A 26,708-nucleotide genomic window follows, 5' to 3' on the forward strand; every position below is an offset into this window, starting at 1 on the left:
TGCCCCGGTGACAACCTGCGGGAAGAGCCGGCAGGCAGAGGGAGCAGCAGACGTTAACGACCTTGAGGTGGGACCCCCCCCCGGGGGGGGTGCTGCAGGGGTCGGGTATTTGAGGATTTGGCACGAGGGGACAGAGAGGGAGAGATTTATCCTGGCCCCCTGGTGTGGGGTCCGGGGTGGGGGAAGGGGTGTCACCTGATGTTAACTTCTCTCATTTACTTGCTTGGGTGATTGTTTCCCACGCCATCAGACTGTGAGCCGAGTGATGGCAGAGGCCACATGTGTCGCGGCCCCCACCTGTGGCCCCAGGAGGTTCCTTCTCAGGCTCAGAGGCAGAAGAGGGGTGCAGGCTGGCCGTCTCCCCCAGGGCTGTGACTCCTTCGGGGCTGGGTGTTTCCTTGTGAAACATCTGCGTGGCTTTGCCCCCCGACCCCTGCCAAGGCAGAAGGCTGGGGAGGTGGGGGAGGGATTGTCTCCCCACCCAGTGAGGCCAAGGCTGGCCTGGGACCCCAACCCCTGGCTGGGTCCTTCCCAGATAGTGTGCCTCACTCTTCCCCACAGGGAAACTGAGGCTCAGAGACAGCAAGCAAGTTGCCCAAAGTCACAGAGCCGGGACTCAAACCCAGGCTCCTGAGCGTGGCTTCACAGCTCTCTGCACCTCCACTTCCTCATCTGTAAAGTGGGGCAACTCATAGGACCTGCCTCGAGGGCGGAGAGGACCAGTTGAGTGAATACTTGCAAAGACTCACAATGGTTTCTATGCCTTGTAAGCACTCATGAACACTCGCTACAGTGCTTTTCATTATCGCCACCTGCAACATTAGTTTCATTATGCTTGATAGGAGGAAAAACCAGAAATGGCAATCAGTATCCTTTTGTAGAGGGTGGGGAAGGGACTTCTTACCCCAATGCCCTGAATTAGCTACCACCTGGTGGCAGCGTACTCGTGACATGCCCAAGACATTCTCCTGAGGACTTTCGACACTCGGTGGCACAACCAGCAAACCCCCAGACACATTCTACAAAACAGAAGGTTTTTATTGTGCTAGGTGCTACATGACGCTGCATGGGAAGGGCCCAGCCAGGGGCGGGTCAGGTGGGGTGACAGGAGAAGCCCCTTCTAGCAGGTCCTTCCCGCAGCGTCCCTAGGGTGGAGGGAGGGGCCGTCATCGTCACCGTAGCGGCGGATGATGGAGTTGATCCAGTCTGCAAACTTGGCGACGGAGGCAAAGGCGTCTGGGAAGGTCCCGGAGCCGCAGCCCCCTCGGATGAAGGAATCGATCCCATGGACCAGCCTGTTGCAGACCAGGGGCCCGCCGGAGTCCCCCTGTGGAGCCAGACAAGTTCGGGAGTCTGGGCTTCCAGTCCCCACCCTCACACCCCCACCCACCCCCTTCAGGGTCGGGGACTCCTTCCACGGGTCTGGCTGTAGTCCTAGTTGCTGCAGCCTGGATGGGAGCGCGGTGGTGGCTCGGGGGGACATGGGGTACGTACAAAGCAGATGCCGGCATGCCGGCCTGGCACCAGGGTGCACACGTTGGAGGGGCGGCAGAGGGCTGTCACCACGGTCACGTTGAGCTGCTGCAGGACTGGGGGCGGTGGCCGGTTCGTGTCCAGCTGGCCCCAGCCCATGGCCACACACTGCACCCCTTCTCCCACGCCTTGGTCCTGGGCGGGCAGCTGGGCCACCTGCACATTGGTGTTGATGGTGGCCATCCTGCTGAGCTGCAGCAGGTGGGATGGAGAAGTGGCATGTCACAGAGGGTGGGGAGTGACGACCCTCACCTCTCTGGGCCCTGGTTTCCCCAACCAAGGCTCCACCATGGTCCTGGAATGTTTCAGAGCAGGACACCCACCCTGCAGGTTGCCTCCCACTTCAAGCCTCAGTTTCCCCGTCCGTAAAGTGGGAGCAGTCACCGTGGCTCAGGGCATCCCTGGATCTGTCTTGAGTGCAATAAACAGTAGGTAATAGGGCTTCCCTGGTGGCATAGTGGTTGAGAATCTGCCTGCTAATGCAGGGGACACAGGTTCGAGCCCTGGTCTGGGAGGATCGCACGTGCCGTGGAGCAACTAGGCCCGTGAGCCACAACTACTGAGCCTGCGCGTCTGGAGCCTGTGCTCCGCAACAAGAGAGGCCGCGATAGTGAGAGACCCGCACACCGCGATGACGAGTGGCCCCCGCTTGCCACAACTAGAGAAAGCCCTCGCACAGAAACGAAGACCCAACACAGCAAAAATAAATTAATTAATAAACTCCTACCCCCAACATCTTCTCTAAAAAAAAAAAAAAAAAAGGTAATAAAGCAAACGATGGGCCACAGCAACGACCATAAAACCCTTGTTCTAGAACATTGCCTGAGAATAATCATAGCTGGGCAAGCAGAGGGGAAAGGCAGGTTTCTCCCTCCGGTCTCCCACTGGCCCGAATGTGGGGAATTTTGCCCCATTTGGCAAAGAGAGAGACTGCCCCTTCCCTCTGCCAGCGGGCACAAAAATACCTTTCTCGCTGTCATCTCATGTAATCTCTGACAGCCCTGCACGGCGGGGGTGGGGTGGGGGTGGAGAGTATTTCTCTGTTTTACAGAGGGGGAGACTGAGGCACACAGAGATGGGGGCGACACCGGGTCTGCGCCCGCCAGCCTTGTCCCCCAGGCTCCTGCCCCTCCCCCACCCTCCCCAAGCCTCCCACGGGCCTTTGCACCTGATCTTCCTGCCCCGCCCCCGGCCACGCACCTGGAGAACCGCGATGTCATTCTGCAGGCGCAAGGGGTTGAAGCCGTTTTTAAAGACCCGCTGGACCCTGAACGTCTGCCGGGTCCGCTCTTGCCGACGCAGGTTATGTGCCCCCAGCACCACGCGCACCGACCAGTGGTTCCTGGGGCGGGGGGACAGGAGGTGATTGGGGCGCCCGCGGGGTCGGGAGCGGCGGAGAGACCCCGCCCGAGCGTAGGAGGACCTGCAAACCCTCGCGCCTTCGCCGGAAGGCCCCACCCCGGGCCCGCAGCACGGCCCGCGCGACCCTCGCGCGGCGGGCGCACTGGAACCCGAGATGGGGACGCGCGGGGACACTCACATGCCGTTCACACAGTGCGCGGCCGACAGCACGAAGTTCCGCGCGATCAGGGTGCCGCCGCAGAAGTGGCGTCCGCGCCTCTGCAGGGACGCCATGAAGGGCCACGCGTGCGGACTGGCCGGCCGGCCCCCCACGATCTCCGAGGCCAGCGCGGGGCCTGGGGGCAAGGGCGGTGGCGGCGGTGAGCGGCGCGGAGGAGCCCCGCCCCCGCCCGGGAACCCCCCCCCCCCAGGACCCCACCGGGTCGGGTTCTTGCCGTGCTTGTCGCCCAGAGAGGGGAGGGGGCCTGCAGGGTCCCCCTGCCAGGGCGCAGCTAGATCTGGACTTCACCCGCTGGGAGTCCCCAGAGACCCCGCTGTTCAGACCTCACCACTCAGGACCTCAGCCTTCTCCTTATCCCAGCTGTCACTCCCCATGAGGATGAGGGGGCCGAGAGGGTCCCCAGCAGGTGGAGAGGCAGGACTGGACCCCAGGGACTGACCAGGGCCCCGCTCACCGCCCAGCAGCACGGCCAACAGGACAGCGGCCAGGGCAGGGCTGGAGGGTCTGCAGCTTTGGATCATGGTTGGGCGGGAGCTCTGGCGTCTCTGCCCTTTGTGCCCACCTGCCCCTCTTATAGCCCCCATGCCCCAAGGCCGTTGCAGTTGCCCGTGGGGGGGCCTGGTGCCCCCGCTTCCTCTCTGCCCATCCTGGGACGTGGGGGACAAGGGGGTGATGGGAGAACAGGGAGGAGAGGATGTGTGCAAGGGGCGGGGCTGGCTCCAGGAGGGTCCCCAGATCAAACTCAGGATGCACAATTAAACTGGAACGTCAGATAAGCTTTTTTTTTTTTAGCATAAGTATATCCCAAATATAAGCACAGGATGTACTTACGTACAAAGTTAGTCTTTGTTTATCCGACATTCAAAGTTTGCTGGGAGTACTGTATTTTTGCTAAATCTGACCACTCCGGCCCAGAGGAGTTGGCTGGGACGCCCACGTGCCTCAGTTTACCCAGGGCAACGGCAACCATGTGCACGCAGCCCTGTCCTGACATTTGGGAGCTGCCTACCCAGTGAAATGGTGGGGGGACTGGGCTTTGAACCCAGGTGCCCACAGTGCACAGCTGGAGGGAGATTTGCTGCCTATTCCTCAGCCTTGGGTCTCCCTCTTGGAGCCCGGACTGGTTGCTGTTCCTAACGGGGAACTCAGTCCCACCTGGGACCTGGTCAGTCTCTGGGGGCCCTCAGAGGTTCTGGGAAGGAATCCCTCCCACCCTCACCCCACCCGCACCCCTCTGAGCTTCTCTGAACCCCCTTCCAGCCTGAGGCAGAGGAAAAAATTCCTGCCCAGACCTGGAGGCTGGATCATGGATCTCCAACCAAGTTTGAACTTCAGCCTGGACCTTGGAAGAACTCAAGCCGAACAATTGAGATGGGGTCCACCAGGGCCAGTTCCCAGCCCCGTGGCCCCAGTTCAACTCCCCCACCCCCACCCCGTCCCAGGCTGCTCCAGTTGCAACTGTTGTAGCCAAGGCTGTCGCAAGAAGCAACGTTCTCCTGGCTCGGAGCAGGGTTCAGGGGGAGGGAACCAACGGATCCATCTGCAGGAACAGGAGGGCGGGGGCCCTCAGGGACACCCAGAGGCGGGCTGGGGCTGGAGTCCAGTTTGTCCCTGGGCTCCTCCTTGGTGTGTGGCCACAGGCAAGCAAACCTCCATCTCTCCCCTCTCGGTGGGGTCCCCACCCTGCTGAGTTAAAGTTACCATAGAGCACTTGGTAAGCACCTGCTGTATACATAACCCTGTTTCCAGTGGGGGTGGGAATAATGGAGGAGACCGTGACTCAGGCAGGGAGACCAGATTTAAACAAAAGCTGCATCTATATGGAGCACCACCTGTATGCTATTTCCTCACAGGTCATGGTGGCTAAGCTTGTGGACTCTGGGTTCAGATCCTGGAGTGGCCACTTGCCCACTATGACTTCAGGCTATGGATGTAACCCCTCCATGCCTCAGTTTCCTCATCTGTAAAATGGAAGTTATAGGCTCCCATCTCACAGGATTGTCCTGAGGATTAAATGAATGAACTTTTTGTAAAGTTCTCAGATGAGAAAGTGCCGTCCTTGAGGGCTTGTTAACCATTAACCCTCTTCCAAAGGGCATGGTGCTGGTTGCCTTGGGGAGCGGGGCTGGGCATCTGGGGGAGTTCTGATTCACGATCAGAGCCGTGATGCCACGGGGAGTCTCTCGCTTGATCCCCGTCACACCGCAACAGGAAAATGATGCTCTGCGTGTCCTTCCCACGCTGTTGGGAGCCGCCCTGCTGTCCCCGAGGTCCCCCAGGTCGCATCTGCCCAACATCCTGTTTATGATTCCTGTGGGTCTGTCCCCTGAATCTCAACAACCCCGGCCAACCTCCAGCAAATCAACCCAGGCCCCTATATCCCCCAGCCTCACCTCCCCTTCTTGGATCTGATCTTTGGTGTGCAGAACTCTCCTCTGTCACACACACACGTACACGGGCTCATGGAAAATAGAAAACAGGCTTCCCTGGTGGCACAGTGGTTAAGAATCCGCCTGCCAGTGCAGGGGACACGGGTTCGAGCCCTGGTCCGGGAAGATCCCACATGCCGCGGAACAACTAAGCCCGTGTGCCACAACTACTGAGCCTGCGCTCTAGAGCCCACGAGCCACAACTACTGAGCCTGAGCTCTAGAGCCCGCGAGCCACAACTACTGAAGCCCGTGAGCCACAACTACTGAGCCCGCGCGCCTAGACCCCGTGCTCCACAAGAGAAGCCACCGCAGTGAGAAGCCTGCGCACCCACCCCAACGAAGAGTAGCCCCCTCTCGCGCAACTAGAGAAAGCCTGTGTGCAGCAGCAAAGACCCAAGGCAGCCAAAAAAAAAAAAAAAAGTTAAAAAAAAAGAAAGAAAATAGAAAACACCCGGGGCTGTTTTTTCTGGATCTTTCTGTTCCCATCAATGGGCTCAATCCAACATTCCCTCCAGCAAACCTCATTTACCCCCAGTGCTGGGCACCAAAATCCCTCTGGGCTTTTTATAGAAACCACTTCCCTGCCGCTGGCCCGTGGGAAATGCAGAAAATTCCCGGCGTTCCCTCAACACTTATCAGCTTGCGTTTCCCAGGATTTCGGCTTTGCCTCAGGTCTCAGCACACCCTTGCTCCTGCTGAAGTGGAAAACCAGTCTCATCTCCTCCCCTGGGGTGGTCGGCTGAGGTGTGAAACAGTTAAAAAGGGGGCAGCCCTGGGGGTTCTGACTCCAGCTTGAATTCGCATGCTGCCACCAGATGGCGGCAGAGTAAATCAGTAACAAAAGAGCTGCCTTCCAACTCTGGTGTGTCCGGTGAGCTGGTTGGCCCCTCTCTCTGAGCCTCCACTGCCTCATTGCCGTGGCCACGTGCCCTCTCCACGGCTGGCCAATGACCCCTACCTCTGCCTGGCCTCAGGCCTCTCCTCTAGACCCCAGTTCATTCTGTGGCCCTGCATGCTCCATCCCTGCCCCCTCCCTGACCTGCTCTCCTTCCCCCACACCCCCAAGCTTGTCCTGATGCAGGGCCCCTTACACTGACTGTGCCTTGCCTGGCGACACTTCTCCTTTTGTTCGTATTCAGGCATTGCTGCCTCCTTCAAGAAGCCTCCCTAATAGCCTTTCTGCCTGCCCCTGACCGGTCAGGAGCCCCACAGGCCCTGGGCACCCCGTGTTATGAGAGCTTGGTCCTCAAGTGGCCCCAGAGCTAGGAGACACAGAACTGGACAGGACACCCCTAGCCCTGAGGGCCAGGGTGGGGCTCCTTGGACACTTGGGAAATGTCTGGAGTGACTCCGTTTTCCAGATGAGGAAACTGAGGCACAGAGAGGGGCGGCAACTTGCCCCGGGTCACACTGGCGGGGCTGGGTTAGAACCCACGTCTGCGGGCATCTGAGGAGTGGGATCCACTGTGACCTGCGCCCTCCTCCGACTTCCAGGCCTCTGTTCCCACCCCCACCCCGAGCTCGGGGTTTGGGGACTCGGACGCTGAGGACCCTGGGCCACTCTCCCCCACATCTCCCTGTGGGAAGGACACACAGGAGCCAGGGGGACGGTTCAGCTTTTATTGATGCACCGTGGGTCTGCCTGGCTCCCAAGAGCCGGGGGCGCAGGAAGGGGGGCACGGGCGCAGAAGCAGACCCGCCGCGTCTCTCCACAGCATGGCCTCAGTGCCCGGGGGTGGGGGGGGGCTCAGGGGCCGTCCTCGCCCCCCGCGTTGCTCAGCACTGAGCAGATCCAGTCTACGTAGAGGGAGACGCGAGCAAAGAAGTCCGGGTACTGGCGGGTGGTGCGTCCCTGGATCACAAAGGAGTCCATGCCCTGGATGACACCGTCGCAGATCAAGGGGCCGCCCGAGTCTCCCTGGGGAGGGTGCAGGTCGGTCAGTCACTCAGGCCAGACCAGCAGTCAGACGAGGCTACCTCAGGGGAAGGGGCCACGTAGGAGTGAAATGTTTCCAGTCTAGAATTTTCTTTAAAGTATGTGGGTAAGACAAGGAAGGGAGGCCCCTCTGGAGGAGAGAGGGCATTTATTGGCCCCCTGCTATATACCTGGACCCCAGAATTCTGGGTGTGGCCCCAGGAGCGGGGCTGGGGCACCCACCCAAGGGGGGGCTGCGGGGTGGAAAAGCCCCCAGACCCATGAAGGCCCCGTTACCCCCTCACGATGGGTGTGCCCACCTTCCAGATGGTGTGACGGAGGCACCCGCCTGCCTGCCCTCCCTCCCTGTCCCGGCTGTCCCTGCAGCCACCGAGCTGCAGCCCCCAGTACATACAAAACAGATGCCAGCGCTGCTGTCACTCAAGTAGGGTGAGGGGAGGCTTCCCTGAGGAGGGGAGGCTGGTGCCAAGGCTGAGGGTATCTGGGAACAGCGCAGGCAGCAGGGAGGGGATGCAGCTGGGCAAAGGCTGGGGGCGGGGCGTGGGGGCATCCCGCTTGCTCAGAAGGTGGTGACTGGCTCTCTCCCCACCAGGCCGTGTCCCACGCCCGCCGGGGCTCCTGTACAGTAGGTGCTGGAAAATGAATGAACAGGGGTTCCTGGGCCCTGCTGGCCCCGCGCACCCACCTGCAGGAGGAGGACGTCATTCGGCTTCTCCTGTGGGTCGTAGTTGTTCTCAAACAGGCGGCTGATGCTGAACCTCTGCTCGGTGGGCTCGGAGGTCTGCAGGCTGTGCGCCTCGCTGGGACCCCGACCCCCCCCCGCGCCCCCCCCCCGTCCTGAGGCCCACGGTGCAGCCCCTCAGCGACTGCCCGCCGTCCCAGGAGACGCCCCCCCCCACCCCGCGTCTGCATCTTGCCCCCGAGGGTTGGACCCCTGGCTTGAGCTAATCCTCCTGGGGCTTCAGGGGGTCACGTCGGACTGGAGAGCAGGGCAGGTGCCTGCCTAGTTTGGGATGAGAGAGTTGGGCAGATGGATGGAGGGGCTGAGACCAGGCAAGCGGAGGCAGGCCGCGCCTCGCCCCCTCGGACCCCCGGGGCAGCGCCGCGCCCCCTCCCTCGGAGCACCACCCCCTCCCCGGGCAGGCCCGCACCGCGCAGGCGCACTCACTCACACGTTGTTCAGGCAGTGGGCTGCGGTCAGCACGAAGCGCGGGTGGATCAAGGTCCCCCCGCAGAAGTGGTTGCTGGGGAACAGCTCCAGCGACGCCATGTAGGGGCGCGAGTGGGGCTGGGCTTCCCGCCCGCCCACTATCTCCGCGGCCCGGGCTACACCTGGGGACGCCGGGGTCAGCGGCCGTCGCCTTGCCTAACGCCCTCCGCGGCTCCCTGGACGGGGGACCGACCCCACCCCACCGCCCCATCCCCCGCCCAGGGAGCCCAGACGGGGGTCGGGGGACGAGGGCAGAGCCGCTGTGTGGCCTCCACCAGGCCCGGGACCCCTCAGAGCCTCCGTTTCCCCATGTGCAAATTGGAGGTCCCGTAGCAGCACAGGGCGGCTGGGGGCTGTGGAGGGAAGAGGCCCGGGCCGGGGACAGTTAGCGCTGGGGAGAGCCCGGTGGTCATTATCATTATTATTTCAGTAGGCTCCCAGGAAGCAGCGGCGCCCAGTCCTGGAGGTCAAGAGGGGGAAGAAGCTGGCAAGATGACCCATCTTGCAGATGGACAAACTGAGGCATGAAAAAGCCTCATCAGGATGAGGGCAGAGGGGTTCCCTCACTCCGGTTTTTCCTCTGACATGTGCGTCGTTCACTCGGTGACACATTCGTTCGTGCGTGCACACTTACTGAGTGCTTGCTGGGTGCCAGGTGCTGTCCAGGGATTCTGGTTATATTGAGTCCCTAGGACACCTCCCTGGGCAGGAAGGACTAGGTTTTGCCCATTTTACAGATGGGGAAAGAGAGCTACGTATCCCAGGCCCCGCCTTTCTCTCCTCCCCTCCCCTTGAGGCATTCATCCCAAGCAGCCAGCTGAGCTGGGTCCTGCTTCACTTTCCCCATCTGAGCCGTGAGGGCATGGGACAGGCAGATGGACGGATGGACGGACTTGGGCCCCACGCACCGCCCAGCAGCACAGCCAGCAGCACCGGGGCGAGGGCAGGGCTGGAGGGTCTGCAGCTTCGGGTCATGGTTGGGCCATGCCCCCTGCCTGCCCACCCCCTCTTATAGCCCCAATTCAGGGAGGCCATTAGGGTTGCCCCACACCTGGGCTGGGCGTCCCCACTTCCTCCTTCCAGCTTGAGGGCTGGGGAGCTTGGGGGTCAAAGCTGCACCCCAGGAAGCCTGCAGGGGCTTCAGGCTCAGGCTCGGGGTCCTCAAGAGATGCAGGAAGGTGGCTCCCACCCACCCCATGCGGGAAGTCCTCTGGACAAGGGGGCTTGTGGCCACAGCCCTCACAGTGACATGCACCCCCGCTTCCACACCTCCAAGGGGGCACTGCCTGCCCCCAGAGGGTCCCTGTAGCCCCAGCAAGGTGAGATGTGGCCGACGTGTGCAGGGGTGGGATGAATCCCACTCAGCAGGACAGAAAAGGGGGTGAGGGTCTCAGAGCACTGCGCCTCCTGAGACCCACAGGATCATCTCTCTGCCCTCACTTTGTCTGGGGGAGTCGCTCTTCCCTCTAAGGCAGAGCTCTCACCTGGGGCGATTCCTCCCCCAGGGACACCTGGAGATATCTGGGGACACCTGTGGTCGTCACGACTGGGGGGCTCCTGGCATGCAGTGGCTGGGACCAGCGATGCTGCCCCACACGGGAGGGGGCAGGGGGAGACTCTGGTGCCGGGAGACATTTATTTATGTATCTATTTATAACTGACTCATTATTATGAAAAATTTAAACCTACAGAAGCATAGATAGAGGAGCTCACGGAATTTGGGGGCCAAAAAAAAGTTGTTAAGCTTTTCATTTTGAAAGCATTTCACGCTTACAGCAGTCCGCAGAATTCCCGGATGTGCTGCCCCAGCTTCCCCGGGGCCACGTCTTGCACAAAGTTCGCCCCCTCACAGGCCGCCTGGATTTCACAATCAGCCAGTCTCTGGTCCAGGATCCCCCACCCCGCCTCCCCGAGTCTCCTGGGCTCTGGGGCAGCCCGTCAGCCTCTCCTGGCCCTCATACCGTGTCCTTGGTGGCAACCTGGTGGGTTTTGGGGGGAACGTCCCTCCAAATGGGCTTGTGTGGGGTCCCCACACGGAGATGGGGTCTGCGTACCGATCGATGGTCCCCAGGACGTGGGGCATCATCTCTGAGGCGCCTGCGTGTCCCTCCCGCCGAGTCACACTTTCCCCTTTGGAATGAATGAACGTCTCTGAGGCAGAAACACCTGCTCTGAGTTTTGCCCACAAAGGACTCCTGGAGCAGCCTGCGTGCCTCACTGCTTCCCGCCCTGCGGGTGGCTGCCCCTCTGCCGATGCGTTTTTATCTTTTAAATTTTATTGAAGTAGAGTTGATTTACAATGTTGTGTTAATTTCTACTAAACGGCAAGGTGACTCAGTTATACATATATATATATATATATATATATATATATATTCTTTTCTTTTTTTCCCCCCCCAGGCTCTTTTTTTCAAATTAATTAATTTATTTTTTATATTCTTTTCCATATTCTTTTCCATTATGGTTTATCACAGGTTAGTGAATATAGTTCCCTGTGCTCTACAGTAGGACCTTGTTGTTTATCCATCCTATGTATAATAGTTTGCATCTGCTAACCACAAACTCCCAGTCCATCCCTCCCCCACCCCTCTCCCCCTTGGCAACCATAACTCCGTTCTCTATGTCCGTGAGTCTGTTTCTGTTTCGAAGGTAAGTTCATTTGTGTCATATTTGAGATTCCACATATAAGTGATATCACATGATATTTGTCTTTCTCTTTCTGACTTACTTCACTTAGTATGATCATATCTAAGTTCATCCATGTTGCTGCAAATGGCATTATTTCATTTCTTTTTTATGGCTGAGTCGTATTCCATTGTATATAGGTACCACATCTTCTTTATCCATTCCTCTGTCCATGGACATTTAGGTTGTTTCCATGTCTTGGCTGTTGTGAACAGTGCTGTCATGAATATAAGGGTACATGTATCTTTTCAAATTATACTTTTGTCGGGGTATATGCCCAGGAGTGGGATTGCTGGATCATATAGTAACTCTATTTTTAGTTTTTTGAGGAACCTCCACACTGTTCTCCACAGTGGCTGCACCAACTTACATTCCCACCAACAGTGTAGGAGGGTTCCCTTTTCTCCACACCCTCTCCAGCATTTGTCATTTGTAGACTTTTTGATGGTGGCCATTCTGACCCGTGTGAGGTCAGAATTCACACCTCATTGTATTTTTGATTTCCTCTTCTCTAATCACTAGTGATCTTTTCATGTGCCTGTTGGCCATCTGTATTGCCAAAGTGTTTTTAAGTCACACATCAGCCCAGTCACTCGGGGAAAGGCCTCCGGGCGTCTGGGACTCCGCAGCCCTGGGTGTGGCCCTGACATGTCTCCACAGAAACCCGGGGCTGCTGTGCCGTTTGCTTTCAGAACTGGTTTTTCTCGTTTGACAAGAACAACTCTTCGGACTGGCACTGTCCGGTCCAGCGGGGCAGGCTGCTTGGTGCCTCGGTTTCCCCACGTGTACAATGGGGTGATCGTAGTCATAGTCCCTCCCCCAGGGCGACAGCAGGAGGATTGGATAAGTTAGAGTATTGGAGTGTGTGGGCGCGCAGTGAGGTGAGGTGAGCACAGGTGCCGGCCCTGTCGCTGCCACCCCACCACTCCCTTCCTTTTTCTGCTGTGCTTCTCCCCGTCTCAGCCCGTCCTCTCAGCGGCTGGGCCGGGTCAGCACGTGCCTCTCTCAGATCCAGGCTCTTCTGGGGCCAGACGCGGGGCGGGTTCACCCCAGGGTCCGGAGTCCCTCGCCTCGGTTCACATTCTGCTGTGCTTTGCGATTCTGGGCTAGAAACGCCACCTCTCTGGGCCTCGGTTTCCCCATCTGTTAATGCTGGGGAGTCATGAGAACAACCCCACCTCAGGGGCTGACTTCCCTAATACAGTTAAGAGCTTGATGAAAGGGGATACACACAGGGGAACATCACTCAGCCCCGAAAAGGAGAGAGACACTGACACTCGCTACAGCGTGGATGGACTCTGAGAACACGATGCTCAGTGAGAGAAGCCAGACACAGAAGGACGCACAGGGTGTGATTCCATTGATGGGAAACGTCCAGAACAGGCAGAGGGTTCCTGGTTGTCAGGGGCTGGGGGAGAGCATGGGGGTGAGTGCTCATGGGGACAGGGCTTCTTTTCAGGGCGGTGAGAACGTTCTGGAATTAGAGGTGGTGGTTGCACAACCCTGTGACTATACTAAACGCCGCTGAATTGTTAAGCGGGTGGGTTGTATGGTAGGAGAAGTACATTTCGATAAAGCTTTAACTGAAAAAGAAAAAGAAACACACACACACAACCTTGCTAGGTAACTGCCCACAGGGTCCTGGCCGGAAGCTCTCACTCCCCAGGGAGCCTCCCGGTGGGTGGGGTGGGGGGTGAGGGGGAGGGGAGTCACAGCATCAGACAAGACAGGGGGATGGCCCGGGGTCCTCCTCGCTGCTTCAGGCCTGGGGTGGGGGCAGGCAGGTGAGTGCAGGGCTGGGGGGCTGCCTGAAGGCAGAGGCTTGGGAAGGCACGGGACTGGGTGGGGAGCTGGGGCCACCGGGAGCCCTGGGGGTTGTAACTGGGAGGGAGGGAACCATCGGGGGCCTCTGGGGGTCGGGCCGGCAGGTGGAGGGGAAGTGAGGCTGGAAGCTGTGGCCTCGGCCCCTTCCCGCTCCAACTGTGGCTGGTGCAACAGGCAACGGCCTCGCCGGGAACGCGGGCTGGGGCGGGGTGAGGGGCAAGCGGACCCGAGCCGACCCCCCCAGGATCGAGGGAAGGAGGGCGGGAGAGGCTCAGCCTCTTTGTCTCTGCCTCTTTTTCCTCTTCTCTCCTGAAAAAGGAAAAACACTCCTTTCTTGAGGGGGCCAGTGTTGGGGGCTCCAAGCTGAGACCATATGCTCTTGGACCGCAACACCCTAGGGCCTCAGTTTCCCCATCTGAACAATCAGCAGGCGGGACCCCTGGGACCCTTCTGGGCTCCTGAGCCGCTGACATTCCTCTCTGGGCCTCAGTTTCCCCTTCTATAAAGCAGGGCCCATTCTGAACCCCCAATTCCACTCCTGGGTCCAAATCCATAGCATTGAAAATCGATGTTCAAACAAAACATGTACACAAAGGTCCACAGCGACGTGATTCACGTTAGCCAGGGCGGAACCAACCCAGAGACCATCGATGGACGGTGGGTATACATCCCTCCACACCCGGGAGCATCACTCAGCCGTGAAAAAGTGTGAAGCCCTGACACTCGCTACAGCGTGGACGGACCCTGAGAACACGATGCTCAGTGAGAGAAGGCAGACACAGAAGGACACACAGGGTGTGATTCCACCGATGGGAAACGTCCAGGACAGGCCAGTCTACAGGAACAGAGAGTTAGTGGTTAGTGGTTGTCAGGGGCTGGGGGACGGGGAGGAGAGGTGACTGCCGATGGGGACGGAGCTTCTTTTTGGGGTGATGGACAGCGGTGAGGGTTGCACAACCTAGTGAAATACACTAGAAACCACTGAATTGTTCCCTTTAAAAGAGTGAATTTTATGTTATGTGAATTTCACTGCAATAAATTATGAAAAACAAATAAACAGACCCAGGTCCCACAGACCAGGCCTGTAGGATGGGGTGAGGGCCTGGCACACAGCTGGTGCCCAATAAGCGTCAGCAACGCCAGTGGTGATAGGAGCTCCCTGGGCCTCGGGCTCCCCATCTGTAAAATGGCTTAATGGCAACACAACTAACCTTGGTGGCCGGTGAGTGTGGGCCATCGCTGGGGGCTTCTGGGGCAGTGAGTGGGTGGAGGGTGCGCGGTCAGGGCAGGGGGCTCGGGACCGCACAGACCCCAACACCACCCCGCTCGGGGCACAGCGCCGCCCCTTCGAGCCCCTCCCCTCCCCTGAGTGTTGGGGCGTCAGCAGTGCCTCCAGGAGAAGGGCAGAACTGGGCATCTCCATTTTGGCCCCGACGCCGGCTGGGCTGAGCCCCTTCCACAGCTGTGTGCTACCCGCCCGCCCCGGCCTTCTGTGGTCTCCCCACTGCCAGCCCGGAACACGGGATCCTTTGCAGCCTCTTTCCCTCGAGCCACGTGGCAGGACCTGTCCCCGTCTGTGCAAGGTGACACGTGGGCAGCCCCCAGGGCGGCACCTGTTTCGGATGCCCGACCCGTCCCTGCCACCCCGTCCCCCCAACCCCAGACGAGACACGGCAGATGGCAGGCTTCGTGATCACCCCCCTGGGTGAAAAGCCCACCTCCCAGGCCAGCAGGCATTTCTCATGCACTGGGTGAGGGGCAGTGTTTCCACATCGTCAAGAGCCTTCTGTGTCTCTTTGCTGTGAACTGTTTACATCCGGGACCCACTTTTTTACTACTGGGCTCTAATTGTTTTCCTTACTGATTTTAGGTGCACGTTATATGTATTATATTATAAATATATAAGATAAATATATTATAAATATAAATGTATAATATTTACACAATGGATTTGGTATATTTTATTATGAGTTATTAAGTATATATATATATATATATATATTTTTTTTTTTTTTTTTGCGGTACGCGGGCCTCTCACTGTTGTGGCTCTCCTGTTGCGGAGCACAGGCTCCGGACGCGCAGGCTCAGCGGCCATGGCTCACGGGCCCAGCCGCTCCGCGGCACGTGGGATCTTCCTGGACCGGAGCACGAACCCATGTCCCCTGCATCGGCAGGCGGACTCTCAACCACTGCGCCACCAGGGAAGACCCTAAGTATATATTTTTAAAAATACAAGTACAATATGTAATAAATACTAATATGTAATGTAAGGTATGGTTTAATTTTTATTTTAATGAAACAATTTTATTTAGTTTAATAAGCTATATTATGTGTTTTTTGTTTGTTTGTTTGTTTTTTTCGGTACGCGGGCCTCTCACTGCTGTGGCCTCTCCTGTTGCGGAGCACAGGCTCCGGACGCGCAGGCTCAGCGGCCATGGCTCACGGGCCCAGCCGCTCCGTGGCATGTGGGATCTTCCCGGACCGGGGCACGAACCCGTGTCCCCCGCATCGGCAGGCGGACTCTCAACCACTGGGCCACCAGGGAAGCCCCTGTGTATTATGTTTTATATATCATTTATATAATTATTTTTATTATGTTTTGTATGTTATTTATACGATTATGTTTGTCATGTTTTATATATCATTTATATAAATATATAAATACATATATATATATATATATATATATATATATATATATATATATATATATATATATATATATATATATATAGTTTGGCTGCACCGCGGGGCATGTGGGATCTTATTTCCCCAACTAGGGATCCAACCTGTGCCCCTTGCAGTGGAAGCGTGGAGTCTTAACCCCTGGACCTCCGGGGAAGTCCCTATAAAATTATATTTATTATTTAACATTTATATTTTAGTTCCTTTCACATAAGGCTCTTTAACCGATTCAAGTGGCAAGTAGTCTAAAGCCAGTTTCTCGGATTCAACCAACCGCAGATCAAAAATATTTGGGAAGGGCTTCCCTGGTGGCGCAGTGCTTGAGAGTCCGCCTGCCGATGCAGGGGACGCGGGTTCGTGCCCCGGTCCAGGAAGATCCCACATGCCGCGGAGCGGCTGGGCCCGTGAGCCATGGCCGCTGGGCCTGCGCGTCCGGAGCCTGTGCTCCGCAACGGGAGAGGCCACAACAGTGAGAGGCCCGCGTACCACAAAAAAAAAAAAAAAAAAAAAAAAGTGGGAAAAAAATTTCCAGAAAGTTCTAAAAAGCGAAACTTGAATTTGCTGTAGGCGGGCAACTACATTTACACGGCATTTACATTTTATTAGGTATTTTAAGTCATCTAGAGATGATTTTAAGTGCACTGAAGGATGTGCGTAGGTTACTTGCAAATATTACGGCGTTTGATATAAGGGACTGGAGCATCCGCGGGTTTGGGTATCCACTGGGGTCCTGGAGCCAAGCCCCTGCAGATACTATGGGGTGACTGTATTCTCGACCAAAAGGAGAGACGGTTAAGGGGGCCTGGAATCTCACAGATGTGGGTTCAGAGCCCACTCTGGCTGTGTGGCCTCAGGGTAGTCACCCAACCTCTCTGAGCCTTGGCGCCACCTCCGTCAGGTGGAGATAACAAGAGGCCCTGGTCCTCAGGGCTGCGAGCGGATTCTGTGAGTGGAGGCCCCTGGGGTGGATGCCACTCTTGCCGGAAGATGTCCCTGCGCTCGGTCCCCAGCCCCTTCCCGCCCCCGCAAAGCAGAAATCAGGTACCGTGGACAGAACGGGAACAGATCCTTTATTAGAGTCACGACTGCGCGGGCCAGGGTGGGGCTGCGGGATGGGACAGAGGCGTGGGGGGCTGGCTCCGTGGCGGCTCACGCGCCCCCCACCGGCTGGGCTGGGGGTCTGTCAGGCTGGCGCACATCCGACTGGCTGGTTTATAACCGAGTCGATCCAGTCTCTGAAGAGTGCCACGCGGGCGAAGAAGTCGGGGCCCCTGCCGCAGGGCCCCCGGGACCAGGAGGCCACGCCGTGCGCCAGGCCGTCGCAGATGAGGGGGGTGCCCCCGTCCCCCTGCAGGGCGGCAGGAGAGTCAGGGCATCCCAGGCCCAGCCCCGCTACTCTGCTCCCACCCAGAACCACTGCTCACACCACCCACAAATCCTGTCCCCGCCCCTGGCCCTTGGCACGTGCTGTCCCGCTGCCTGCACGCTTTTCCCTCAACTTTGCTGGGTTAACTCCTACCTGCAACTCAGGTCTCACATGCCCCCAGGAACTTCCTGCTGCCCGGGGCTGGGCCTGTCCCGTGCACGTCCTTGTCTTGACACCTGACTTCCCCACCCACAAGGTCTGGGAGCCCCTGGCTCCACACGGGCAGACCCTACCCTGTCCTGTTCCCTGTCGTGTTTCCAGCCCCCAGCCCAGAGCCTGGCACTTGTCCTTGCTTTTCCCACCACCTGGGGCCCACGCCAGCTCACGCCCAGCCCGTACCAGGCAGATGCCGCCCCGGCGGGTGAGGACGCCGGTGCACACATTGTTCGGGCGACACTGGTCCGACGGGGTCACAGTGACGTTCACGACCCTTGGGACTCGGGAGAGACGCCCTCTCTGCCGTCGGGTGCCCCAGCCTGCGACCTGACAGTTGGTGCCAGCTTCCACCGTGGCATTCTGTGGGGGCAGTGGTACCACTGCCACGGTGCTGCTGGTGAGGTTGGCCTGACGGTCCAGCTGGGGAGGGAAACTGAGTCAGGAGAGGGCGGAGCTGGGGACCAGAGCCTCACGGGGCCCAGCTGGGAGCCAGGGCGGCAGCTACATGAGTTTTGGTCTGTAAAGTGGTTTGGGTCCTGGCCAAGTGACTTTACCTCGCTGGGCCTCTGGTTCCTCCAGAGAAGGGATCAATCGTTCTTATCGCAAAGGGGGTTGAGAGACCCTGAAGGTGAAGCGCTTGCCCAGGAAATGCAGATAAAACAAGGCACCATCCCCCATCACAACTGACAGAAGATTTTAAAAAATCATATTATGCAGTGTCAGTAATGATGCGGAGAAATGGGCAGTTTTAAATTCTGCTGGTGGGAGGGTAAGTGGGCCCAGCTACTGTGTCCAGGATCAGAGGATGGCTGAATGGATGGTGCACTTGGCTGTACGACTTAACCACAGGCTCCGTACACGTGGCTCGTCCCTCCTGAGCCCCCCAGGCCGTCGTCAGCCCCCCACCCCCCACCCCTCTCCCCACCTGCAGCAGCAGCACGTCGTTCAGGTTCTCTTGGGGGTTGTAGCCGTTCTCGCTGATGCTCCTGATGGAGAAAGTCTGCCGGGACCTCTCCCGCCGCCTCAGGTTGTGGGCCCCCAGCACCACAGTGGCAGTCCCGGTGTTGCTAAGGGCAGGTGGGGGCAGACACCAGGCTGGGGCAGTCCTGGGGGCTTGTGGGGAAGTCCCTAACCTTCCACACCCGCCCCAGGGCCCGGGCATTGATGGACAGCAGGTTTGCAAATAAGGCAGGGAATTACTAGCCTGCTGAACCACAGCCCAGGAGCCAAAGGAAGGACAGCAGTGATGGTCAAGCCTCCTTGCTTCCTTCTGCAGCCGTATCTCCCCTCTGTTTCCAGATCGAGACCCTCCTGGGCCCCCTTTCCATCCTGGGTCCCCCCATTTCCCTCTCCAAGCCCCTCAACCCTTCCTAAGACCCCTCCCCCTCGCCAAGACCCTCTCCTTCTCACTTACCAGGCACCGCTCCCCCAGGAATCCCCCGAGCTCTCTCCCTCTCCGAGCCCCCCTCCCCACCCTGTGGCTCCCTCCTCACCGGCTTTGGAAGCAGCTGGCGGCTGTCAGGATGAAGCCGGGGTGGATCAGGGCGCCCCCGCAGAAGTGCCGCCCTTGGGTCTGAATGGAGGCCAGGAATGGGAATTCCTGCCGCCGGGCCTCCCTGCCACCCACGATGTCCGCCAGCGGGGCCGAGCCTGGGGAGAGGGTGCATTGCAGCTCCCCCGGTTTCAGCCCCATCCCTGGGGAGACCCCGGCCTCCCGCCCCCCTGTTCCCTAAAAGGACAGGGGCCCACCCTCCCAGGGCTGGTCAGGGCCAGCCTAGCTGTGCGGCCTGGGCCAGGTCACTTTCCCTCCCTGAGCCTTGAGTCCAGGGAAGCAGGGGCTGGCGCCCGCTGGTCCCTCCCACCAGAGCCGGTCCCCTGCAGCTGGACCCCTGCATGGATGGGGACGTCTGGCCTGGGACAGGCACTCAGCAGCCCTGGAGGTCGCCAGCAGGCTGGCCAGCAGGCCCAGCAGTCTGAGTGCCGTCATGACGGGGGCCGATGGGGGTGGCTGGGATGGTGGCGCCCTTATACCTGGCGCCTTGGCCATCAGCACACCCCCGACCCAGGGCCCGGCCCCTCCCGTCAGAAACAGTTGCCCAAGGCCTCCAGAGCCAACCGCTCCTGGGGCCTGCCTGGGCCCTCCAACTGCCCACCCTGTGCCCCGTCCTCCCGTCTGTACGGTGGGCGACCCGTCAGATGTGGGTGAGGCTGACACCCAGCCGTGCCACTCACAATGGGGGCTCCGCTTGGCTTTCCAGCCTGAGTGCTGGAGGTTCCACCACTGCCCTCCTGTCCTGGCTTTTGCATGTGTGTGTGTGTTTTACTGCTTTTTATTTTTTTTAAACAGCTTTATTGAGATATAATTCGAGTACCACACAATTCATCTGTTTAAAGCGTGCAATTCCATCGTTTTTAGTATCTTCTCAGAGTTACGCAGCCACCACCCCAATTTTAGAACATTCCATCACCTCAGAAGAAGCCCCGTCCCCATCAGCAGTCACTCCCCCTCCCCTCCCCGAGCCCCTGACAACCAGGAACCCACTCTCTGTCTGTAGACTGGCCTGTTCTGGACATTTCCCATCAATGGAATCACACACTGTGTGTCTTCTGTGTCCAGCTTCTCACTTACAGGGTTTTTATCTGTGGGCACCTGGCCGGGTCACTCTCCCGCCCTCAGTCTGTGCATCTCTAAAGTGGGCAGGTGCGGCCATGGAGCCCCCAGAGCCAGGTGGTCCTGGAGAGGTTGTCTCCCCTTCTGAAGCAGGGTGTTCAGAGGTTTCAGGCACTCAGAGCCTGGGCAAGAGATGAGGCCAAGGGGAGAGAAAGACAGGGTTGAGTATCCAGAATATGTAAAGAACTCTCCCAACTCAACAACAAAAAGACAAAGAATCCACTTAAAAATGGACAAAGGATTTGGATAGACGTTTCTCCCAAGCTACGCAAATGGCCAACATGCCGTGAAAAGATGCTCAAAATTATTAGTCATCAGGGAAATGCACAAATCAAAACCACAGCGAGACACCACTTCACACCCACTAGGATGGCTGGAATGAAAAGGGCAGAAAAAATACAGTGTTGGTGAGGAGGTGGGGAATTGGAACCTCAGACAGGCTGGCAGGGATGTAAAGTAGTGCCGTGGGCCGGGGAAGGCCTGGCGGCTCCTCAAAACGTTAATCACCGAATTATCATATCACTCAGCAGTTCCACGCCTAGGTGCGTGCCCAAGAGGACGAAAGACAGGGCCTCAGAAACCTGCACACGTGTGTTCACAGCGGCCAAATGGTGGACGCAACACAAGTGCCCTTCAACAGACAGACGTGTCCCTCCACACATGGGAGCATCACTCAGCCGTGAAAAGGGGTGAAGCTCTGACACTCGCTACCACGTGGACGGACCCCGAGAACACGATGCTCAGTGAGAGAAGCCAGACACAGAAGGACACACAGGGTGTGACTCCGTTGATGGGAAACGTCCAGAACAGGCAGATCCACAGAGTCAGAGAGTGGGTTCCTGGTTGTCAGGGGCTGGGGGGGTTAGGGGGTTAGGGGAATAATAGCTGAAGGAAATGGGGTTTCTTTGGGGGAGACGGAATGTTCTAGAATTAGCTGGCTGCACAACTCTGTGAATGTTCCTTCCAAAAACCAGCGGATGTGATGCTTTAAGATGGGTGATCTTATGTCATGCGAATTTCACCTCAATTTTTTATTTTTACTTATTTTTGACAGCTCAATTTAAAAAAAATAGGATTTATTTCCAAGGAGACACCAAGAGGTTGGGGCTGGTGGTGGACCCCACGTCTCAGGACACTAGGACACCAGTTCCTGTCTGGGGCCTCGAGGGGGCTCTCGCAAGGCAGGACTGGGGAGGGTGGCGGGAACAGGGGTCAGGGCGGACTTGCAGTCCTCCACCCAGCCTGAATGGTGGGGTTCTGGGGCTCAGGCCTGGTCCCTGCCGAGTCTCACGGTCCCACCGCCCAGCCGTGTCCCCCGCATGGCCTCTGCCTCAGACCAGTGTCCCCCCAAGTTTGCCTCCCGTCTCCACTCTCCCTGGATCTCACCTGGGCATCCTCCCTCCTGAGGGCCCAACTTGCCGCCCACCCTGTCCTTGCCCGTGGACCAGGCTGCTGTCCTGCGCAGAGCACAGCCAGAGAGATGGGTGACTCCAAAGCCCACAGGTCCATCCCTTCCTACTTGGGTGACCTCAAGGGCCCCTCTCTGGCCCTGTTTCCCTGTCTGGGTACCAGGACGTGAACAGTTCCTGCCACACCCCCAGTAGAGCTGTGGTGAGCATCGAGTGGGTTAATACGTGCAAGAGTCTTTGAGCAGCACCTAGCGTGCTCAATCCCTCTTCCCTGCTCTAAACTCTGCCATGGCTCCCTAGTGCCCCAGAAGCAAGTCCAGGCCCCACTGCTGGGCCATGTGCCATCACAGCCGGGCCTCGCTCCTCCACCACTGGGGATCGACAGGAAGAATACCCCCACCTCGGTTCCTGATACTCCCCCAGACCCTCTCCTGTTGCCCTGAGCTGTCAGGAGGGTCTCCCAGGACACCCCTTCCTGCTCCTGCCCCCCCCCAGGAGGCCCCCAAGAGCGATTGCCCCACTTTCCCCTCCTCCCGCCTCCAGAGGGCTGTTTGTGGTCACCTTTCAACACCGGGATTCCCAACGGCTGCCCAGCCCAGGCTCCGCCCCTGGCTGGCAGGGAAACCGAGGCCCAGTGGGCATCAGGCCTGGGGAGGCAGGACAGAGAGCTCCGGTGTGCCCCATGCGCAAAGCGGCCTTGTTATGCCCATTTCCAGGTGAGCAAATGGAGGCCCCGGTGCGATTCAAACCCTCTGGGCCCCACCCTTAACCGCGCATACAGTCATCTTTGAAGACACATGCAGCTGAGTCTCTTAAAACAAGAAGGGCCACGGCCAGGACCAGGTTGGAGTGTGAACAGCTGCGTGCGAATAAAGCCCAATGGCTGCACACACCGGGTTATCCATCCGTGCAGCCCTCACCCCCGACCTTAACTGGACGCTTAACTGCGGGATTGATTTTGGGGGTCTGTTCCAGTTCTCAGCGGGGCCTGGAGACCGTGGACAGAGATTTAAGTTCCCGGGGGCCTCAGCTTCCCCACTTGTCAAATGACGGTCAGCTGGTCCCACCCCGCATGGCTGTGTGTGGAAAAGAGGAAACACCTGCAAAAGAGCAAGCGCTGCCTAAGTGAGCCTCACGTGAATTCACCACGAGGGCCCCGCCGCCGCCCGCGCATCCCGGGGCATCCAGGGCCGTGCGTCCTGGATGCTGTGGGCCCGGCGAGGGGCCGGGTTTGGACGAGCGGAGAGAGGACCCCGGCGGGGCGCAGGGGACAGGTGGGCGGTGCGCGGTGCGGGGGCCCGGGAGTGAGGGCGGCCCCCCACCCCCAGCTTCTTTTGTCTCCCGAAGGCTCGGGCGCCCGGGAGCTCGCCATGGAAACGCGTGCCGGGAAAGGGGGGCAGAGAGGCGAGAAACCCGGAGACCAGGACAGTCTCCCAGCGCCCGGCCTCGATGGGGCTCCCCGGGCCCATCCGAGAGGTCCGGGAGGGGAGGAGCCCGCAAACCTCGGCCCATGCCCGCCCCCGCGGGAGACCGAGACCCCGGAGACCCAGAGACTAAGGGCGCGGGAGCAGGGGGCGCGGGGACGGCGACGGACGCGCGCGGCGCCCCCGACGCGTCGAGACAAAGAGCCCCCGCCCCTAGCGTCGCCTCTAGGCCGCCGGGCGCGGGGTCTCGGGCCGGCCGGGGCCCCTCCCTCCCCGCCTCCCCTCCGCCCCCGCGGGGGAGGGGCCGGCTTTGTGCTAGCCGCGCCGCAGCCCCCGTCGCCGCCAGCTCCGCCCACAGAACGCCGGCGCGCCAGGTGAGGGGCCTTCGGGCTGAGCGAGGACCCCACCGCTCCTCGGGTCCCGAAGGCCCCCGCCCTGACGCGCGGGACGGACCCCGGCCCGGAGGCCCCTCGGCCAGGCCGTCTCCGCCCTCTCTGACGAGCCCCCTCCCGGCTCCCCATCCGGAGTGGCAGCCGGAGCGTTGGGCAGGGCCGCAGTGCGCGGGGGAGGCCGGGGGCTCCCCTCTCCCCGGCCTCAGTTTCCCTGGGCGGTTCCTGCGCATCCTGGCCCGCCCCTCCTCCGCGGGCGCCGGGCTCCGCGTCCCCCCAGGGCTCAGTCTGCGCCCCTCCCTCCTCCAGCGCGGCTTCGTCCCCTCCCACCACGGCCTGTGGCGCCCCCGGCACCATGATCTCGACCAAGGAGAAGAATAAAAGCCCGAAGGACAGCATGACGCTTCTGCCCTGCTTCTACTTCGTAGAGGTGAGTGGGGTGGGGGGGTGGTCGCGCTGGTGGGGGAGGGGCAGAGGCCTCAGTTCCGCCGGTCCTCGGGGACCCCCACGCCGAGGGACGGGCACAGCTAGGGTGCCTGGGGGTGGGGGTGGGTCAGAACACTTGGGCTCTGTAGGACGAGTAGGCGTTGCAGAGCCGCAGAAGGCTGTCCTGCAGGAGCTGGGCAGATGCTGGGAGGCGGGGCCTGCAGTCTGGGGTACGGGTCAGCAGCGCAAATGAAGGAGCTGGAGCAAGGCGCTGGGGGCCGTGGGTGGCGGGGCGCGGGGTATGGATGCGGTGTCTTCCTCCAGCGTGAGGACCGGAGGCCTGAAGGTCTGAGTTGAAATCCCTCCTCTGCTAATGTTGGAGGCTCCTGCACTTCGCCAAGCTCTGATAGAACAGGCTGGGCACAGAGTGAAGGCCTCGTGAGTGTCTAAAAAGTAAAAGACGGTAAATGCAGCCACCTGGCACATACTAAGCGCTAATGACCAGACAACGCGTAGCCACACTTAGATGGTTAGCACCTGGGTTACCCACAGTGCACCCTGCTTGCCGTGCTGGGAAACCCAGCTCCAGCGAGGGGCCCAGACAAGGTGCGGGTGGAGGGGGGGGCGGGCCACCAGACCTGAGCAAACAGCATCCCCTGCCACCCTGTGCAGGGTCACCCAGGCTGGTGGGTACCTCCCCAACGGGCAGGAAATCTGATGATTCTTCAGATTTGCATTTGAATCCTCATTACAGTAGGTTGTACCTTCTCAGTGTTCTCCAGGCATCACGGAGACAGCACCCCCACTCCCCAGGCGCCTACCCACCTCCACTTCCCACTACTCTCTCCTGTGTCCCCTCCCAGAAAACCTTTCACACCCATTGAAGTCCACCAGATGTGCAACCTCCCCCCACCACCTTTGCAAACACAAGTTCCTGCCCTTGGCTTTTTTCTAGCGGAGATATTTGCTTACCATCGTCCCAGGAAATGGTGCCCCATCCTTTTTCACCGCCATGTAGTACTCCAGTGCTGGGCCCCAGCCCCAGGGAGTTGGGCACTCGGGTGCTTCCGAGCCTTTGTGTCTCACAGACATTCCTAGAAGGAGACTCTTTAAGCCCTTTGGCCTGTGTCACCCCACACAAGTGTGCAGAGCTTATCTGCAGGGTACCTCCCTGGGGAGCAGGGTGTGGTCACTCGGGAAAGACCCCAAAGTCCTCCCACGGAGGCGCCCACGTGCGCGCCTGTTTTCCCGCAGTTGCGTCTCCCTCAAGCGTTAGCGGCGTCTGGATTTGACCGACCCAGTGGGTGAAAAACCATATCCCAGTCCCGGTCTGCATTTCCTTTACGGCCAGTGTTCCATTCCTTTTTTTTTTCTTTTCTTTGTTTTTAAACACACACGCCCCCAAAGCAAGCAAGTTGGCTCGACATCGTGGGTGTGTGTGAGTGATCTTCCTTTGGTGCAGAGATACGCGCTGAGGGGTTCCTGCTTTTCAGCCGAGGGTCTTGGGAAGCTGTGAGAGGCGGGTGGTGGGATTCCGGAGGCACTTACAGGCCCTCAGGTGGTGGCGGGCTCTGATGGGGGACCCCCACCACCCAACCTGCCACGCGGGGCCGCCGGTTCTCCCTCCAGTCTGGTCCGGCGGGCAGATGCGGACAGAGGCTGGAGGAGAAGCAGGGGAGCCGGCCAGGCGTTATAGCCACACGGCTTGGGACTTGGAAGGTCGTGGGGGGTCTTCAGCACGACCCTGTCGCGGAGAGATTTGGTGATTTTAAGGCGCTTCCCAGTCCCCACGTAAACCCTCTTTGTGGCCTGACGCTGTCTGCCCGCCAAGCCAGATGACCCTGACCGTGATCACGGAGGCAGCCGCTAACTGCTGCTAATACCACTACAGGCTCCACGTGCGCCAGACTCTAAGAGCTTTCAGTGTATTTGCTTATCCAGTCCTGCATTGAAGCCCTGGGTGGTGGCCACTTTATTGGTCCTGTTTTCAGCTGGGGAAACTGAGGCGTCAGGAAGAGGTGGAGCCAGGATGCAAGCCCAGGCAGGTGGCTTCATTTAACTGCCTTGGGCCTCATGCCTACATGCAGCAGGCACTCAATAAACGCTCCTTGCACACCAGCCCAGCTCCTGCAATCCCACCTTTGGCACTTCCCCTCTGGGAGCCCCCGGCCAGGGCTGCATGGAGGGCCGAGGCCCCTCTCAAGGCGCCGTACAAATCGAGTGGAGGTGGGGGCTTCCCAAGGCAGCTGGGCGCCGTTAGGGGCCTGCCTACTCTCTGGTCCCCAGATGTGCCAGCCCCACCTGGCCCTGGTGGGGGTTTGAGTTTGAGATCCTTGGACCAGAAGGGGAGGCAGAGGACACCGGGAGGTTCTGCTTCCATAAGAAGGTTCCACTGGAATCTGCTCAGTAGCTTTGCAGCACGAGTGGGTGAGTGAGTGAGGTGTAGATCCTTTCCCCCTGCCCTCCTCGGGCGCCATGTCTGCGACTTGGTCAAACGCAGCTCAGTTTTCCTGAACCTCAGCCTCCTTCCCGTTCGTCACGGCTGCAGTGAGCAGGAGTGTCATGTGTGCTGTGTGCCTATCACCTGAGGACACATGATCAGGGTGTGCAGAAGGACAGTTGCACAAATGAATGATTCAAAGAATTCGTTCATTTATTCAGCACCTGCCATGGACCAGATGCCCATCTTCTCAGGGCTGAGTGTGAAGTTGGCACATAGAGGTACAGGGTGCAGAGGAAATAAAGCAGCGCAAGGGATGGAGAGGCTGGTGCCAGGAAGGGAGTCTCCAAGGAGGGCCAGACACCCCAGAGGAGTGTCTAAGTGCGTCCTTCTATCCCTGAGAGGAAAGACCCAGAGGCAGGAACCTGTCTGTTGTTTCTAGGTTGTTCAAGACAGCAAGGGTAGCTGGAGGAGAGAGATG

At 59.2% G+C, this 26,708-nt stretch overlaps 4 protein-coding genes across 4 annotated transcripts in view; 1 reads left to right on the forward strand and 3 right to left on the reverse strand.

Moving 5' to 3' along the window:
- Positions 1-26,708, forward strand: part of LOC137221082 (uncharacterized) — a 62,995-nt gene that overhangs the window by 23,926 nt on the left and 12,361 nt on the right. Inside the window, 1 exon segment of the mRNA XM_067730275.1 lies at positions 23,671-23,791. Within this exon segment, the coding sequence (XP_067586376.1) occupies positions 23,671-23,791 (121 nt within the window).
- LOC137222790 (neutrophil elastase-like) lies at positions 1,071-3,636 on the reverse strand. Its single transcript, XM_067734577.1, has 5 exons — positions 3,570-3,636; positions 3,074-3,230; positions 2,734-2,875; positions 1,495-1,725; positions 1,071-1,327 (listed from the first exon to the last, which is right to left on the reverse strand). Exons 1-5 carry the CDS (start codon positions 3,634-3,636, stop codon positions 1,121-1,123), a joined length of 804 nt encoding a protein of 267 aa, XP_067590678.1. The 3' UTR covers positions 1,071-1,120.
- On the reverse strand, positions 7,281-9,667 carry LOC137220597 (myeloblastin-like). The gene is made up of 5 exons (XM_067730035.1): positions 9,601-9,667; positions 8,655-8,814; positions 8,168-8,282; positions 7,877-7,927; positions 7,281-7,464 (listed from the first exon to the last, which is right to left on the reverse strand). The coding sequence occupies exons 1-5, from the start codon at positions 9,665-9,667 to the stop codon at positions 7,294-7,296; spliced, it is 564 nt and encodes a 187-aa protein (XP_067586136.1). The 3' UTR covers positions 7,281-7,293.
- AZU1 (azurocidin 1) lies at positions 16,953-19,455 on the reverse strand. The gene is made up of 5 exons (XM_067734570.1): positions 19,401-19,455; positions 18,962-19,121; positions 18,394-18,535; positions 17,652-17,888; positions 16,953-17,234 (listed from the first exon to the last, which is right to left on the reverse strand). The coding sequence occupies exons 1-5, from the start codon at positions 19,453-19,455 to the stop codon at positions 17,070-17,072; spliced, it is 759 nt and encodes a 252-aa protein (XP_067590671.1). The 3' UTR covers positions 16,953-17,069.

Source organism: Pseudorca crassidens, chromosome 3 (genome assembly GCF_039906515.1).
Source record: "Pseudorca crassidens isolate mPseCra1 chromosome 3, mPseCra1.hap1, whole genome shotgun sequence".
NCBI lineage: Eukaryota > Metazoa > Chordata > Mammalia > Artiodactyla > Delphinidae > Pseudorca > Pseudorca crassidens.